The sequence below is a fragment of the Pongo pygmaeus genome, chromosome 2 (assembly GCF_028885625.2).
Source record: "Pongo pygmaeus isolate AG05252 chromosome 2, NHGRI_mPonPyg2-v2.0_pri, whole genome shotgun sequence".
Classification (NCBI taxonomy): domain Eukaryota; kingdom Metazoa; phylum Chordata; class Mammalia; order Primates; family Hominidae; genus Pongo; species Pongo pygmaeus.
The window spans coordinates 112,436,167-112,454,456 of record NC_085930.1 but is presented as its reverse complement, the minus strand read 5'-3'; the positions used below and the strand labels follow the sequence as shown (position 1 = coordinate 112,454,456).

The following is an 18,290-nucleotide window of genomic DNA, read 5'->3' as shown; positions in this document are numbered from 1 at the left end:
TGTTTTGCCTTTGCATCAACAACAAGGAAAAACAGTACTATAAAAAAATGTTCCTGGAAGCTGGATCTATCAAAGCACTTCTGAAATAGCTATATAGCCTATAGATATGACCAGTTGGTTTTTGAGTCTGTTGACATTGGCCAAAGGAGAAGCTCAGTGTAGAACATGTTTTGAGTCTCCTTTTGCAGAAATACATTGGAGGCTGGAGTGGGGAACCAATTTTTCAGAAAGGTGGTGAAGTAGTTAAATAGCCACTCTTTTAAAGACAGTCAAAACTAAGGCCAGGTGTTGGCTCACATCTGAGATAGGAAAATCACTTGAACCTCGGAGGAGGAGGTTGCAGTGAGCCCAGTGTGCACCTCTGCACTCCAGCCTGATTTGGCAAGAGACCAAAACTCTGTCTCAAAAAAAAAGAAAACACAGTTCACACTTAAATATTTTATTCCATATCTTTACATACCCAATATATTAGTTTATAGTTCAAGATGAACTTGTTTGGGACAGACTTTGTAATAAAGGAAACTGTGTTATTAGAAATACCCGGAGGCCATGAGCCCTTAAAACTGTTCTAATTTGCAAGTAGTTCCCTGTGTGATGCAGTGTTTTTTTCAGTATTGCACAATAAAGGCAAAATACAGACAAATTAGATGATAAGATTTATATTTATTAATTTTTAAAATATTGATCAAAATACGTATCCATATTGATAATATTTGTATTTGTAATCATTGCTGTAAATTTGAACTTAGAAAAATTTTACTAATAAAGGTGCTTTTGTGTTGCAAACTCATTTGAAAAGTAATTTTTCTTCGTACTAAAAAATCTAAAATTCGCTATTCTAGTCACCAAAATTTGCTTTATGAAAAATAATTTTTGATGGCACTATATTGTATCAGAAAACAACTTGTTAATGAAAATGTGGAGTTTTTAAAATCCCACTGTACCTCTGTTATCCAAAGGGGATCTGTTAATTTTTCTGTGAAAGGTTAAAAAAGGAGAGACCTTTAGGAATTCAGAGAGCAGCTGATTTTTGAATAGTGTATTCCCCTCCCTGGCTTTTATTATTACAACTCTGTGCTTTCTCATCACCATCCTGAATATCTGTAATTAATATTTATACTATTAATAAAAAGACATTTTTGGTAAGGAGGAGTTTTCACTGAAGTTCAGCAGTGATGGAGCTGTGGTTGAGGTGTCTGGAGGAGACCATGAGGTCTGCGTTTCACTAAATAACCTGGTAAAAGAGGATATGGGTTTTTTTTGTGGGTGTAATAGTGACATTTAACAGGTATCCCAGTGACTTAGGAGTATTAATCAAGGTAAATTTAAATCCTAATGACTTTTGATTAACTTTTTTTAGGGTATTTGAAGTATACCATACAACTGTTTTGAAAATCCAGCGTGGACAATGGCTACTCAAGGTTTGTGTCATAAATCTTTAGTTACTGAATTGGGGCTCTGCTTCGTTGCCATTAAGCCAGTCTGGCTGAGATCCCCCTGCTTTCCTCTCTCCCTGCTTACTTGTCAGGCTACCTTTTGCTCCATTTTCTGCTCACTCCTCCTAATGGCTTGGTGAAATAGCAAACAAGCCACCAGCAGGAATCTAGTCTGGATGACTGCTTCTGGAGCCTGGATGCAGTACCATTCTTCCACTGATTCAGTGAGTAACTGTTAGGTGGTCCCATAAGGGATTAGGTATTTCATCACTGAGCTAACCCTGGCTATCATTCTGCTTTTCTTGGCTGTCTTTCAGATTTGACTTTATTTCTAAAAATATTTCAATGGGTCATATCACAGATTCTTTTTTTTTTTAAATTAAAGTAACATTTCCAATCTACTAATGCTAATACTGTTTCATATTTATAGCTGATTTGATGGAGTTGGACATGGCCATGGAACCAGACAGAAAAGCGGCTGTTAGTCACTGGCAGCAACAGTCTTACCTGGACTCTGGAATCCATTCTGGTGCCACTACCACAGCTCCTTCTCTGAGTGGTAAAGGCAATCCTGAGGAAGAGGATGTGGATACCTCCCAAGTTCTGTATGAGTGGGAGCAGGGATTTTCTCAGTCCTTCACTCAAGAACAAGTAGCTGGTAAGAGTATTATTTTTCATTGCCTTACTGAAAGTCAGAATGCAGTTTTGAGAACTAAAAAGTTAGTGTATAATAGTTTAAATAAAATGTGGTGAAGAAAAGAGAGTAATAGCAATGTCACTTTTACCATTTAGGATAGCAAATACTTAGGTAAATGCTGAACTGTGGATAGTGAGTGTTGAATTAACCTTTTCCAGATATTGATGGACAGTATGCAATGACTCGAGCTCAGAGGGTACGAGCTGCTATGTTCCCCGAGACATTAGATGAGGGCATGCAGATCCCATCTACACAGTTTGATGCTGCTCATCCCACTAATGTCCAGCGTTTGGCTGAACCATCACAGATGCTGAAACATGCAGTTGTAAACTTGATTAACTATCAAGATGATGCAGAACTTGCCACACGTGCAATCCCTGAACTGACAAAACTGCTAAATGACGAGGACCAGGTAAGCAGTGACATGGCTAGCTTTTTAGTCTGCTTTGAAGTAAATGCTCAAGGGGAGTAGTTTCAGAATGTCTACCCAATACCAGTACTTGAAAACTAACGATGTTTCTGAATTCCTGTATTATAGGTGGTGGTTAATAAGGCTGCAGTTATGGTCCATCAGCTTTCTAAAAAGGAAGCTTCCAGACACGCTATCATGCGTTCTCCTCAGATGGTGTCTGCTATTGTACGTACCATGCAGAATACAAATGATGTAGAAACAGCTCGTTGTACCGCTGGGACCTTGCATAACCTTTCCCATCATCGTGAGGGCTTACTGGCCATCTTTAAGTCTGGAGGCATTCCTGCCCTGGTGAAAATGCTTGGGTAAGAAAACATGTCAGAATGCTTGAAGCTAAAAAGTAGAAGAGTATACTCACAATATTTCTGATGAGGCTTTTTTTCTTCTTCCCAGTTCACCAGTGGATTCTGTGTTGTTTTATGCCATTACAACTCTCCACAACCTTTTATTACATCAAGAAGGAGCTAAAATGGCAGTGCGTTTAGCTGGTGGGCTGCAGAAAATGGTTGCCTTGCTCAACAAAACAAATGTTAAATTCTTGGCTATTACGACAGACTGCCTTCAAATTTTAGCTTATGGCAACCAAGAAAGCAAGGTAAGAGAATTGTTCTTTATGTGGTTTTCATGGAGCATCGGACACCTCCAGTGTCATGTCATTCCATGCAGTGTTCCTAACCTTTTTGGCACCAGGGACCAGTTTCGTGGAAAACGGTTTTTCCATGAATGGGTTGTGGGAATGGTTCTGGATGACACTGTTCTACCTCAGATAATCAGGCATTAGATTCTTATAGGGAGCGTGCAGCCTGGATCCCTCGCATGTGCAGTCCACACTAGGGTTTCTACTCCTATGAGACTCTCATGGTGCAGTTGATCTGACAGGAGGTAGAGCTCAAGCCAGGTAATGCTCGCTCACCTGCCACTTACCTCCTGCTGTGCAGCCCAGTTCATTTCTGTTCTTTTAAATTTTTGAATTTCCATATGTATAGCACTATGCGAAGTAGTAGGGATGTAGTAGGCAAGCTTCTCTTCACACTTTTGTTCTTAGGTGGGATGTAGATGTTGGGAATAATAACCTAATATTTAATTTGTGTAGTGGGAAGAAGTGGGGCTATGAGAGCACATAACACAAGTGAAACAGACTCTTTTTGAGGGTTCAAGGAGACCCCTTGGAGGAAGTGATAGTTGAGTTCAGTGTTCAAGGATGAGAAGGGATTCACTAGGTGAAGGTTAGGTGAGAAAACAACATCTTTGAAACGAAGGAAGGAGATGGAAAGTTTTGGGAATTTAAGAAACACTAATAGTAAGGAGGAAGAAAGGTTTGAGGTGAGGCTATTGAGATAGACTTAGCAGATCTCATAGGGCTTTGTAGAGCATGTTTAAAAGCACAATGGGAAATTTCAGCAGAAGCGTGAAATGATGAAATTTGTTTTTAGAAAATTGGGGCAGTGTCGAAAGGGAAGATATACAGGGAATGAAAGGACAAGCATGAATGATCATTTTATGGTGTCTGTTTTTAAGGTGGATATAATTAGGAAAATTAAAGGGCCAAATGATGAGGAGTTAAGTGCCAGTTCTGGTTCAAATTTTCAGTGAATCAGTTTTGATATAATTTTCATCTTAGGGCATTACTCTTGCCTACCAACATGGTTTCTAAATTTTTTTCTTTTGCTGTGATCAGTGTGAGAAGAAGGAAATTGGGCCCAAACTGAAACATTGTTTGGAGGACTGGGATGTCTGAATTTAAGTGGAATGCTTTAAAAGGACAAGTTGGATAGGGCCCCAGTGTGGGGATCTGAGTGATGGGGTCCAGGAATACATTTAGGTCCAATGGCAAGCTGGCTGAAATTCTTGTATAATAAAATAGGTTGGTAATATGGCTTTTCTCAGACATGTGATCAAGATTCCATGACTAACAAGATATATATATATCTTTCTAGCTCATCATACTGGCTAGTGGTGGACCCCAAGCTTTAGTAAATATAATGAGGACCTATACTTATGAAAAACTACTGTGGACCACAAGCAGAGTGCTGAAGGTGCTATCTGTCTGCTCTAGTAATAAGCCGGCTATTGTAGAAGCTGGTAAGTATATGTATCTATTCTGAGTCTTGTGTATAGCATCTGCAGTTCTAATTAGATTACTTTTTTTAGGAAAAGGTGGTAGAACTTTAATGACTGAAAATAGATGGTCCTATTCAGTTTGCAGCCAAGATTTACATTCAAAGTACCTGTCATCTGGATTGTACCTAATATTTAAGGCTAGTTTAGGTAGAGTTCTTATTATCCATCAAAAATGATGGCATATATTTTGCTTAATAAAATTTGTAATTTCAGTTTTGAGTAAACCTAAGATTTGCTAACAGAGCTGTGAATTTATAGGAGAAATGACAAATTCTAATATAGTACAGTTTTATGTAAAGTGATTGCTTTATTAGTAGATGCTCATGAGCAGTTTTCTGTTTTGTTTTGTTTTAATTTTTACGTTCAGGGTAATGTGCAGGCTTGTTATATAGGTAAATTGCATGTCACAGGGGTTTCGTGTGCAGATTATTTTGTCACTCAGGCAGTAAGTATTGTACCCAATAGGTAGTTTTTCAGTTCTTTACCTCCCACCCTTAAGTAGGCCCCAGTGTCTGTTGTTCCCTTCTTTGTGCCCATGTGTACTCAGTGTTTACCTCCCACTTATAAGTGAGAACATGTGGTATTTGGTTTTCTATTCCTGTGTTAGTTTGCTTAGGATAATGGCCTCAAGCTCCATCCATGTTGCTGCAGAAGACATCTTGGTCTTTTTTTATGGCTGCATAGTATTCCGTCGTATATATGTACCACATTTACTTTATCTTGTCTACCATTGATGGGCATTTAGGTTAATTCCATATCTTTGCTATTGTGAATAATGCTGCAATGAACATGTGCATGCATGTGTCTTTATGGTAAAAGGATTTCTTTTTCTTTGGGCATATACCTAATACTAGGATTGCTGGATTGAATGGTAATTCTGTCAAGTTTTTTGAGAAATCACCAAATTGCTTTCCACAATGGCTGAACTAATTTACTTTCCCACCAGCAGTGTATAAGCATTCTCTTTTCTCAGCAACCTCACCAGCATCTGTCATTTTTTGACTTTTTATTAATAGCCATTCTGACTGGTGTGAGACGGTGTCTCATTGTGGTTTTGATTTGCATTTCTCTAATGATCAGTGATGTTGAGCTTTTCTTCATATGCTTCTTGGCCACTTGTATGTCTTCTTTTGAAAAGTGTCTGTTCATGTCCTTTGCCCACTTTTTAATGGGGTTGTTCTTTTTTGCTTGTTAATTTAAGTTTATTATAAACTCTGGATATTACACCTTTGTCAGATGCACAGTTTGCCAGTACTTTCTCCCATTCTGTAGGTTGTCTGTTTACTCTGTTGATTTCTTTTGCTGTGCAGAAGCTCTTCATACTGTCCGATTTGTCAATTTTTGTTTTTGTTGCAACTTCTCTTGGCATCTTCGTCATGAAATCTTTGCCAGGTCTTATGTCCAGAATGGTATTTCCTAGGTTATCTTGCAGAGTTTTACAGTTTTAAGTTTTATATTTAAGTCTTTAATCCATTTTGAGTTGATTTTTGTACATCGTGTAAGGATGGGGTGCAGTTTCAATCTTGGATGTGGCTAGCCAGTTATCCCAGCACCATTTATTGAATAGGGAGTCCTTTCCCCATTGCTTGTTTTTGTTGACTTGTTAGGTGTGTGGCCTTATTTCTGGGCTCTCTTTTCTGTTCCATTGGTCTCTGTTTCTGTTTTTATACCAGTACCATGCTGTGATTGTAACCTTGTATTAACAGTATAGCTTGAAGTTGGGTAAATTGATTCCTTCAGTTTTGTTCTTTTTGCTTAGGATTGCCTTTGCTATTCAGGCTCTTTTTTGGGTTCATATGAATTTTTAAATAGTTTTTTTTTTAATTCTGTGACGAATGCCCATTGGTAGTTTGGTAGGAATAGCATTGAATCTGTGAATTGCTTTGGGCTGTATGGCCATTTTAACAATATTGATTCTTCCTGTCCATGAAATAGAATGTTTTTCATTTGTTGGTGTCATCTCTGATTTCTTTGAGCAGTGTTTTGTAATTCTCATTGTAGAGATCTTTCACCTCCCTGGTTAGCTGTATTCCTAGGTATTTTATTCTTTTTGTGGCTTTGGTAAATGGGATTGCATTCTTGATTTGGCTTGTAGCTTGGATGTTGTTGGTGTCTAGAAATGCTTCTGACTTTCGTACATTGATTTTTATATCCTGAAACTTTGCTGAAGTTTATTGGAGCAAGGAGCTTTTGGGCAGAGATTATGGGGTTTTCTAGGTATAGAATCATATTGTTTGCAAACAGACTTCCTATTTGGATGCATTTTCTTTCTCTTGCCTGATTATGAGCAGTGTTTTGCCCTGATATTCTGTATTCTCAGTGAATAGATGTCGTCTGAGTATGAGAAACAATATTTTTCTATTCTGAGTATTTTTAAGAAGGCAACTTATATGTGGTACTTTGTATATTGTGTATGTTGGCAATTGGGGAAAAGAATAGATGGTTTGTACTAGGGCCTCTTGGGTTTTGTGTGTGTGTGTGTGTGTGTGTCATGAAAATAGTTACTCTTTAGCTACCTAGCATTTTTTCTCCTTTCAGTAACCCACCTAACAACATTTACTCAGAATTTCAAAGCAAGCTTCAAATCAGTATTGAAAGAAGGAAAAATATAAAGGCATTTAATGGAAGAAAATGTTGGGAATAAAGTATAGGGCTGGTAACACTTACTTTTCTCACTTATTGAGAGTAATTTTACTTGGGAATTTATGAGAGAGAAAGACATTATGATTGCTCCAGGTAACTGCTGGCAGTGGAACCATAGGCTTGGGGATAGACAAATGTGGCTGAGTTCATATAGAATGAGGGGATGGGATGTAAATTCTTCAGCTGTTCCAGCAGTAACCTGTAATGTAGGCTAAAAATACAGATTTTGAGATTTATTTAATCAGAATCCCTGGAGTGTTAATTTTTGTATCAAGATCTCATAGTGTTTTATTTGAAGTGACAGGGAGGTCTGTAGATAGCTGGACATGTATGGGACTGGAAGCCTAGGAATCTTTAAGTTCTTCCAGGTTATTCTTACATTCGTTTATTCTGAACATAGCATCTAATGTATTTTAAGAAATGGAATAGGCACATGGTATACATTGGGTAACACAACAGATAGGGTCCCCGTGCTTATTCTGATAGTCTTGTGAAGGTGACAAAAATACTTAAAAATATGTGATCATAAATTAGAATGAGTGTTATGAGAGAAATGAACAGCAAATAGTGATGAGAATTAATGGGGAGGGGAATTGTCTAGATGAGAGGGAAAAGGTCTCCTTGAAAAGGGGATGTTAAGTGGGACTGCAGGATGAGAAGGAACCTGTCTCTTCTCTATATGAGAAGTGAGGGTTAAATGTTTTCCAGGTAGATAAAAGGAACACCATGTGCTGTGTGTTAGAACCAGGGGTATCCAGTCTTTTGGCTTCCCTGGGCCACATTGGAAGAAGAATAATTGTCTTGGGCCACACACCAAATACACTAACGATAGCTGATGAGCTAAAACAAAAAAAATTGCAAAAGAATCTCATAATGTTTTAAGAAAGTTTACAAATTTGTGTTGGGCTACATTCAGAGCTGTCCTAGGCCATGTGGCCCATGGGCTGCAGGTTGGACAAGCTTGCCTTAGAAGGAAAGAGACTGGACGGGCGCAGTGGCTCACGCCTGTAATCCCAGCACTTTGGGAGGCCGAGGTGGGCGGATCACGAGGTCAGGAGATCGAGACCAGCCTGGCTAACACAGTGAAACCCCATCTCTACTAAAAATAGAAAAAATTAGCCGGGCGTGGTGGCAGGCGCCTGTAGTCCCAGCTATTTGGGAGGCTGAGGCAGGAGAATGGCGTGAACCTGGGAGGCGGAGCTTGCAGTGAGCCGAGATCACGCCACTGCACTCCAGCCTGGGCGACAGAGCGAGACTCTATTTCAAAAAAAAAAGGAAAGAGATTGTGGAGATCCAGGTGCTGCAGAGAAGGTCTGCATAAACAGAACTTAGTAATGAGGTGGATGGCCTGGTATGAGGTTGAGGTTGGGTAAGCAGAGCCATAACATGCAGGACTTTCTAGGTTCCTATAAGATATTTACTACTCATGGAGTTTATTCATGCTTTATTCCAGCTTTGGAGCCATAGATACAGAATACTTTGGTCAGTTTGGAAGGCTAGGTGGGATCCAAATTCTAAATGGTTCCTCAGGGTTATACTAAAGTATTTCTATTATCTTAAAAGGATGCTGAGACACTTTCAATGGTTATCAATAGCAAAGCATCACAGTGGTGTGTTTAAAATATTAATAATAGCATTGTATAGATTAACAGTTTGAATGACCAAAAGCTAGAAGACCAGACTACTGAGATGTTACAGGCTTTTAGGAATGAAATAGTTTGGTTTTAGAACTCAATAGCAAAGGGCAAATGTCTGAGATGCCTGAAAGAATCATAGAATGTAATAATATAGGAGCTAAGGGAGCAACCAAAAATGGTTTGTGGAGGGGACAACATTGGTACCATGAAGATAAATGGAACCCTCAGAAGGCATCCTTAATTTTTGAACATAATAATTTAAGAAGCTGACTTAAAGTGACTTAAAAGGTCAGTAGGTAGCTAGAAATGTATGATACGAGAATGCAAGAGAGGCAGGCTAGAGATTTGGAAGTTTCCCTCTTAGTATATAGGGGTAAGGGCAGCAGGAAAGGGGAGGTAGAGGTGCCACAGAGTCATCTGTATGGGACTTTTTTTACCCTAGAACTGCTGAATCAGAATGTGTGTGTTTTAAAGTCTCTGTAGGCCATTCTGATGGACATCTGGGGTTAAAATCTATTTTCTTAGAGTTAATAGTTATGTAAAGGGAGGGAATGAAGTCTTAAAGAGGGGAAAGAAGGTAGTCATTTCACAAATACTGAGCATCCTGAGCATCAGGCTTACACAGATCATTCTATTAGTAGCTGGAGCTACTATGAAAAAGGAACCCAATAGAGGTGATCTTTGTCTTGTAGGGAAAGTGGACTAACTTACACTATGAAGGAGAAGTGCAGGGTACCATAAGAATTACAGCAGATAGACCTCATCTGAGGAAATAAAACAGACCTAAAAGATGAAGGAGACAAGGAAAAGTATCTCTTACTGCATTCAGAAATGATTTAAGTTGAAGATGGATGAGCAAAGTTAATCTAGTATGTGGGCATTGGGCTTCCATTTATACTCCTTTGCCAGAGTAAATGTCCCCCATTTAAGGGTCCTAAAGGATGGAAGATTGTAAACCTTGGAACACATGTTTTGTAGTCAGTGAATTGTATAAACTCCCTGACAGTAAGTGTTTTCAAGCTGTCTTTCTGGATTGTTCTTACCCCAGGAATTTACCTAGCTTCTTTAGGTCTTTAGTCAGATGTCACCTTCACAGTGAGGTGACCTAATTATCTATTTAAAATTGCAGCCCCACTCCATTATTTTTCTCCATAGCCCTTTAATATCATCTGACATACTGTATGGTTTTAGTTTATTGTATATTTGTCTGCCTCTTGCAATTAGATCATAAATTCTGAGGGTAGGAACTTCTGAATATTTTTGTTCACTGGTCTATCTGCAGCTCAGAACAGGACCTGGTACTGAATAAATATTTTTGAAATGATTGAATGGATGAAAAGAAATGAGTAATAAGAATATTACCTAAGGGGGACAGTGGAGATAACAAAGGCTTTTTCGGCTTAGGAAAGGAACAGTAGCTATTTGACAGTTTGTCACTAGTGAGGTGAACTGGCAAAGTGAGGGAAACTGAGCAACATTCTAGAAAATGAGAGGAAATCAAATACTTAGGTGAAAGGAAGTAAACTCTGGAAATAAAGAAGGACACCTCCTAAGACTAGAAAAGATATTTTGGATTGATAGGAACTTCTAGCTAATGACTAGGGCCTTATATCCTTTTTAATTTTCTAGGTGGAATGCAAGCTTTAGGACTTCACCTGACAGATCCAAGTCAACGTCTTGTTCAGAACTGTCTTTGGACTCTCAGGAATCTTTCAGATGCTGCAACTAAACAGGTAAATTCTGAGTAAACTGGCGCCATGGGAATAGAGTCAAGATGAGTATGTGCTTGTACTGACCATCTGTTTTTATCTCCATAGGAAGGGATGGAAGGTCTCCTTGGGACTCTTGTTCAGCTTCTGGGTTCAGATGATATAAATGTGGTCACCTGTGCAGCTGGAATTCTTTCTAACCTCACTTGCAATAATTATAAGAACAAGATGATGGTCTGCCAAGTGGGTGGTATAGAGGCTCTTGTGCGTACTGTCCTTCGGGCTGGTGACAGGGAAGACATCACTGAGCCTGCCATCTGTGCTCTTCGTCATCTGACCAGCCGACACCAAGAAGCAGAGATGGCCCAGAATGCAGTTCGCCTTCACTATGGACTACCAGTTGTGGTTAAGCTCTTACACCCACCATCCCACTGGCCTCTGATAAAGGTAAATTGTCAAAGTAGAATTTACCTTTGTTGCAGAATTGAAAATGAAGCATCTCTAGCTGTTGGATGGCTGTCTAAGCATAGTGATCAATAAATAGGAATTGTATTCCTTAGTAGGTAGGAAGTATGGCTGCGATAGGGGTAGGATTCTGAAATGTTTGTGTAGTCAGAACTACTTTTAGTTGATACCAATAGATTTAGTGTGGTGGGAATTTTAGGGTAAGAAAATGATTTTGTTGAGTTGTATGCCAGTTCTTCCTTCTGTTTTTCAGGCTACCGTTGGATTGATTAGAAATCTTGCCCTTTGTCCTGCAAATCATGCACCTTTGCGTGAGCAGGGTGCCATTCCACGACTAGTTCAGTTGCTTGTTCGTGCACATCAGGATACCCAGCGCCGTACGTCCATGGGTGGGACACAGCAGCAATTTGTGGTAGGTAAATTCTTATAGTGATACCTGGCTATCTAAAAGGAATGCATAAATCCAAAGGATCCTGAACTTCTTTGGTCATTGGTTCCCCCCATCCGTCTTCCTGAAGAGCTAATGACAAAAAAAATAAATAAATAAAATAAATAAATAATAATTACACATTTCTATGGCTGCAGAGAAAAAGGCATAGTGTGGCCCCAGTGATATTTCCTTGGACACGTCCTTCACATGGTCAGTCTTATAAAGGTTGGGTTAGGTGTTTCATGAAGTGTTCTCATTTAATTTACACAGAGGCCCACCCACTTCCTTAGGAAGAGGTAGAGTCATAATTTGAGACCAAATCTGTGGAATTTCAGAGCTTCTTACCCTTGTCTCATCATGCATTTTGATTATAAATATTTAGCAGTCCGTTTTATTATTCTTTTCTGTGAGTTAAACTTTTTTCGTGGACCTAAGAATATAGTATTGACAAATTTCAAAAATAAGTAGTAGCATTTCTGTACTCTTAACCACAAAAATCTCAACCTGAAGCTTTGGTACAAAGTTTGTGTCTTAAAAGTAGCTTCATTAAAAGTATAGTCTAAAGACATTTCTGATTTCTCAGACTTTAAGACCTTATTTAATTAGGTTAGTTTAGAAAACAAAGATGGAGCCTACCAGAACAGATGTTAGGAATCTCATTTTGCTGGTTGCTTTGTGTATGTACTCATATTGGGGCTTTGGCTTTCTTCATTTATTACTGTTGGTATTGGCCCATCTCCATGAGGTGACTTAATAGAATGTTGAGGGCACCTTTTATTTTAAATCTCTTTTCTAGGAAGAAAGGAGTTTTTGTGTCCTTGTAAGAATCAAGTTATTTATAAAAGCTGCTAAATGTAGCAGAATCATAACCCCTTTTAAAACTCGGATCCAGAAACAGGAGAAACAGATGGTACTTACATATTGCAAAAGCTATCTTCCTTCTCCTGTACATGAGGCTGTCAGCTGAATAGTCTTGGAAGAGTGAGGAGTGGATTTTTCTGCTGGCAACTCAGTTAGTTTTAGCAGTTGGTGCTAAAACTTGGCAAAGTTTTCACCAAATACGTGGAAGATGTACAAAAATAGAGGGGGCATGTAAAAGAAAAACGTTGACATAGTCTGAGCATTACTTTCTCATCTTCTCTTTTTATGTACCTTTTACCCAGAATGATTGGTGCCCTTACTGTAGGAAAGTTGTCTTTGGGATTCAGCGCTGTATGGAAGCTCTGTTGCACTGTGTATGGGGGAGGGGTGCTGCTTTGAATTAGTGCTGCCAGGAGGCCTCTTTTCAGTGACATTTAAGTTAATGGAATCCTTCTTCCTTCCTGAACTAATTGCAAGTTATGGGGAACTTCGGGTATATAACGTAAATAATTACAGTCTAATAATTGTTCCTCAGAATGCAAAGCCTTTCAAGTTCAGAAACTTTAGAGAATGCCCTGTTTGTTAACCATGTTTCTTTTGGCAGGAGGGGGTCCGCATGGAAGAAATAGTTGAAGGTTGTACCGGAGCCCTTCACATTCTAGCTCGGGATGTTCACAACCGAATTGTTATCAGAGGACTAAATACCATTCCATTGTTTGTGCAGGTATGTTGGTTTTAAGTGAAGTGTTCTAGGTTTTATGTCCATAAAATTTCCAGATTGTAATGACTAATTAAACATTTCAGAAAATTAGAGACCATAATAGGGTTACCAACATTTAATTTTATGAAAATTCCCTACATTTTTTTGGTCAGTAAGAGAAACATTGAGACTCGAGAAGAGGGAGGAGATTTCACGTTTCACTTTTATGGGTGCCTAGAGGGGAGAGCTGACCTGGGCTGCCAGAGGCAGGGCAGAGACCCCCAACCAATTCTGGGTTTTCCAAATCTTAGATCAGTTAGAGTTGCTCTGAAGAAAGGGTTTATAGCTAAAAAATATTATGGAAATCCCTAGGACGTAAAATTCAGAGAATATTATTTACCACAGTGTGAATGCCTCTTGCACTCTGAATTGGGAATGTTTGCACCACAGTGGGGGGCTTGCCATGTTTTAGCTTTAGATTTAATTAGGTTTTGTTTGTGTTTTCTCCTTAGCTGCTTTATTCTCCCATTGAAAACATCCAAAGAGTAGCTGCAGGGGTCCTCTGTGAACTTGCTCAGGACAAGGAAGCTGCAGAAGCTATTGAAGCTGAGGGAGCCACAGCTCCTCTGACAGAGTTACTTCACTCTAGGAATGAAGGTGTGGGTAAGTAAAAAGGAACCAAAGCGTTTAGCAGATGTGTACATTGAAGTCTCAGTTTTTCCTCAAGGGCCTTTTTTTCCTTGTCTCTTAGCGACATATGCAGCTGCTGTTTTGTTCCGAATGTCTGAGGACAAGCCACAAGATTACAAGAAACGGCTTTCAGTTGAGCTGACCAGCTCTCTCTTCAGAACAGAGCCCATGGCTTGGAATGAGGTAGGGAAATGTGAGCAGTTATTTATCTGGTAGTTTCCTAGAGCAGGTAAGGCAGCTTGTTCTTTCCTCTCAAAACACTTAGTACACATTCATTTGCATTGATGTTTCCCTGGCTTGAGTATTTCTTCTTTATGCTGTCCAGCAACTGCTCTGAGGAAGAACTATAATACAAGCTTTAAAGAGCCTGTTCAGAATCATTACAAATAAGTTGTGTTATTTAAAATTATAATTCATAAGGGAGAAAAATGAAAAATGTTACCAGATTAAAGAAGATTTTTCAAAAGGATGTAAGGAAAGAGGCAGTTAAACACTGTTAGAAGACAGTTTATCAGTATTTTTTACTAAACTTTAATAAAACTTTTCTATTTGAATTCAGTATTTGTCCTCAGTACAGGTGTTCCTTGAAACATTGTTTCTAATAAAACTAGAACCATCCTGATATTTTATCCACTCTATAGAGATCATTGATGGTACACAGTCATACAGTGGATTATATTTGTTGAGTGAATGGAAAGAGAGATTGTTAGGTTTAAACCGATGCAGCTCTTGAGGCCAGGAGTTTAAGAGCAGCCTGGGCAACATAGTGAAACCCCATCTTTAGCTGGGCATGGAGATGGATGCCTATAGTCCTAGCTACTGGGGAGACTGGGGCAGGAGGATTGCTTGAACCCAGGAGTTAACAGACTGCACTCAGTGACAGAGCCAGACTCCAACTCAAAAAAAAAAAAAAAAAAAAAGCAGAGCAAATTACCAGTGAGTAGTGTGTTACTTGGGTTTTTAATAGGCATCTTATTAACATGTTCCAACTTGAGCCCTTAACTTTCCCCACCTACCCCCTTCCACAAACCTGTTTTCACTGTCTTCTCTGTCTTAGTTAATGTCAGCTTTGTCTGTCCAGCTGCTCAGGCTAAAACTTTTCTTTCATATAACACATCCTGTCAGCAGCTCCTGTTTGAGGGTAGGCATTTTGCCGGTTTTTTTTTTTTTTTTTTTTTTTTAACTGCTATATCTCTAGCACGTAGAACAGTGCCTGGCAGCACATAGTAGGTGCTTAATATATATTTGTTGAAAGATCAAGTCAGTGAGTGTTTTTAATGTGAGGTGCAAAGAGAAAAAAAAATGTAAGAACTTCCATTTTCTAAGCATTTGTGTAATGTTGGAGTTACTTGTTCCTTTTGTAATCTGAAAGTATGCTTTTAAAAAAATTAGTGTACTTTCGAGAATTTTCATTTTGCTTTCTATTCTTCCTTGGTTTGTGCCTGTTTATCTAGACTGCTGATCTTGGACTTGATATTGGTGCCCAGGGAGAACCCCTTGGATATCGCCAGGATGGTATGTGTCTCATATTTCTCGATTAACTCCAGATCAAGCTAAAGTTCTAAAACTTTATCAGAAGAGCCCGTTTGCTCATCTGGGAAACCAGTGTTGGCAGAAAAGTAGTGGCTTCAATGAAAAGCAGTTTTTAAATTCCAGTCAGCAACAGTATCTTTAATGGAGCACAGGGAATTCAGAGCCACACAATGAGTAGCAGTAGGATTACACCACCAACGAATACATGCTACTATTAGGCCTCTGCAGTGCAGGATGTTACAAATTTACCTGGCTTTTTTATTCTCTTTTTGGCCAGAGGACTCATAATACCTTTGTCTACAAGCTACCCAAGGAAGATTGGAAAACTCCTGTCTCTAGGCTCAGATCTGGGGTGGGTTTTTACATAGTTGCATCATCAGGGTTTTCTTGAAAAGCTAATTTAAATCTGGGTAATGAACATGGAGGATGGCATAGACCACTAACAGTTATAACTGTCTTACATTTATAACCTCATCTGCTTCTACCTAATTATGAAACCACTAAAGCGCAGATTCTTACTGTGACAAATAACATGTCAACCCTAAGATAAAATATGTTGAGGTTTCATTGAAATAGTGCCTAACTTTCCTTAGTACTTTTGTGGGTGTCACTTGGACTTTTTGTCAAGATAGATTACACCTGCCAGACCTCATTATTGTCTTAATCCTCCTTCCCATGACTTCTCACTGCCTAGGTGGTCACCCAGTAGATTCCTGCTTCTCCTCCTCGGGAACCCCAAGTCTCTGACAGGGGTAAATGCAGAGTGTTCAGGGTTAGACTAATGATGTGACTAGGCCCTGCTGGTGTGCCTCTCTGATGGAAATAGACGTTATTTGTGTAGTCTCATGGGTGGCCTAGCACTGAGTAATTACTTGGCTAAAGAAAGCTAGAAGTTGAAGAGGCTAGAAAGCGTTGTTTTCTGACAAGTTTGCTGCTGAACTTTGGATGACCTAACCTCAGTGTTAACGTCTATGTCTGTTTCTCTCCTCTCTCTTTTGCCTTCCTTCTTGCCTATTTTGTTGATACCCTGACTCTTCTAGATCCTAGCTATCGTTCTTTTCACTCTGGTGGATATGGCCAGGATGCCTTGGGTATGGACCCCATGATGGAACATGAGATGGGTGGCCACCACCCTGGTGCTGACTATCCAGTTGATGGGCTGCCAGATCTGGGGCATGCCCAGGACCTCATGGATGGGCTGCCTCCAGGTGACAGCAATCAGCTGGCCTGGTTTGATACTGACCTGTAAATCATCCTTTAGGTAAGAAGTTTTAAAAAGCCAGTTTGGGTAAAATACTTTTACTCTGCCTACAGAACTTCAGAAAGACTTGGTTGGTAGGGTGGGAGTGGTTTAGGCTATTTGTAAATCTGCCACAAAAACAGGTATATACTTTGAAAGGAGATGTCTTGGAACATTGGAATGTTCTCAGATTTCTGGTTGTTATGTGATCATGTGTGGAAGTTATTAACTTTAATGTTTTTTGCCACAGCTTTTGCAACTTAATACTCAAATGAGTAACATTTGCTGTTTTAAACATTAATAGCAGCCTTTCTCTCTTTATACAGCTGTATTGTCTGAACTTGCATTGTGATTGGCCTGTAGAGTTGCTGAGAGGGCTCGAGGGGTGGGCTGGTATCTCAGAAAGTGCCTGACACACTAACCAAGCTGAGTTTCCTATGGGAACAATTGAAGTAAACTTTTTGTTCTGGTCCTTTTTGGTCGAGGAGTAACAATACAAATGGATTTTGGGAGTGACTCAAGAAGTGAAGAATGCACAAGAATGGATCACAAGATGGAATTTATCAAACCCTAGCCTTGCTTGTTAAATTTTTTTTTTTTTTTTTAAAGAATATCTGTAATGGTACTGACTTTGCTTGCTTTGAAGTAGCTCTTTAATTTTTTTTTTTTTTTTTTGCAGTAACTTAGTTTTTTAAGTCTCTCGTAGTGTTAAGTTATAGTGAATACTGCTACAGCAATTTCTAATTTTTAAGAATTGAGTAATGGTGTAGAACACTAATTCATAATCACTCTAATTGTAATCTGAATAAAGTGTAACATTGTGTAGCCTTTTTGTATAAAATAGACAAATAGAAAATGGTCCAATTAGTTTCCTTTTTAATATGCTTAAAATAAGCAGGTGGATCTATTTCATGTTTTTGATCAAAAACTATTTGGGATATGTATGGGTAGGGTAAATCAGTAAGAGGTGTTATTTGGAACCTTGTTTTGGACAGTTTACCAGTTGCCTTTTATCCCAAAGTTGTTGTAACCTGCTGTGATACGATGCTTCAAGAGAAAATGCGGTTATAAAAAATGGTTCAGAATTAAACTTTTAATTCATTCGATTGTGTCACTCTTTTTTTCTTGTCATTAAATGGTTTGTGAGGGTGGTAAGTAAGTTTATCCAACTCAACTTTATCCTGAGGAAGATACATAGTGAAGTAATTTGTTGTAGCGAAAGAGAGGGCCTTACATCTCTTGATGCAGTTTGCCAGGTTTCTTTAGCATTTGGTCCTGGGCTACGCTGGACCCCCAAAAAGTGTTTCAGCCTTGCACATTGTGATTAGTTCTGGGCTTTGGTGGGAGAAAGCCAAGCAGACTATCTCTACCCCAGTCCCCCTCAGATGGTTTCATTCCATTAAGGTAATAGTAACTACCTGGATTTGGATTGGAATCACCTTCACACATGTGTGACTCATTGGGAGAGGGGAATTCCTTCAACTCAACTCTACTTTGAACTAATAATTAAATAGGTTTAAGTGTTGATGTTTATCTGAACATAATCAGAACCAGAATGAGCCTTCCACACTATTATCTGCCAGATGATCCTATCATCCCGGTGGTAGGTCTGACAAGCTTAGTTCATCTCTTCAGGTAGACCTGTTAAGACTTGTG

The 18,290-nt window shown here is 39.0% G+C and overlaps 1 protein-coding gene across 7 annotated transcripts in view; it reads left to right on the top strand.

Moving 5' to 3' along the window:
- The window catches only part of CTNNB1 (catenin beta 1), a 41,363-nt gene extending 23,625 nt beyond the window's left edge, over positions 1-17,738 (top strand). For 3 of the 7 annotated variants that reach the window (XM_054482416.2, XM_063661261.1, XM_063661262.1), the window contains exons 2-16: positions 1,361-1,421; positions 1,867-2,094; positions 2,292-2,545; positions 2,672-2,910; positions 2,999-3,200; positions 4,543-4,687; positions 10,636-10,739; positions 10,824-11,162; positions 11,434-11,592; positions 13,076-13,195; positions 13,684-13,834; positions 13,923-14,044; positions 15,316-15,376; positions 16,435-16,655; positions 17,120-17,738. In XM_054482416.2, the coding sequence (XP_054338391.1) occupies positions 1,409-1,421; positions 1,867-2,094; positions 2,292-2,545; positions 2,672-2,910; positions 2,999-3,200; positions 4,543-4,687; positions 10,636-10,739; positions 10,824-11,162; positions 11,434-11,592; positions 13,076-13,195; positions 13,684-13,834; positions 13,923-14,044; positions 15,316-15,376; positions 16,435-16,643 (2,346 nt within the window). In that variant the 5' untranslated portion in view covers positions 1,361-1,408 and the 3' untranslated portion in view covers positions 16,644-16,655; positions 17,120-17,738. Of the gene's footprint in view, positions 1-1,360; positions 1,422-1,866; positions 2,095-2,291; positions 2,546-2,671; positions 2,911-2,998; positions 3,201-4,542; positions 4,688-10,635; positions 10,740-10,823; positions 11,163-11,433; positions 11,593-13,075; positions 13,196-13,683; positions 13,835-13,922; positions 14,045-15,315; positions 15,377-16,434 lie in introns of all 7 variants that reach the window. The other 4 variants (XM_054482415.2, XM_063661259.1, XM_063661260.1 and 1 more) reach the window with 2 other exon arrangements.
- Positions 17,739-18,290: the final 552 nt, after the last annotated feature.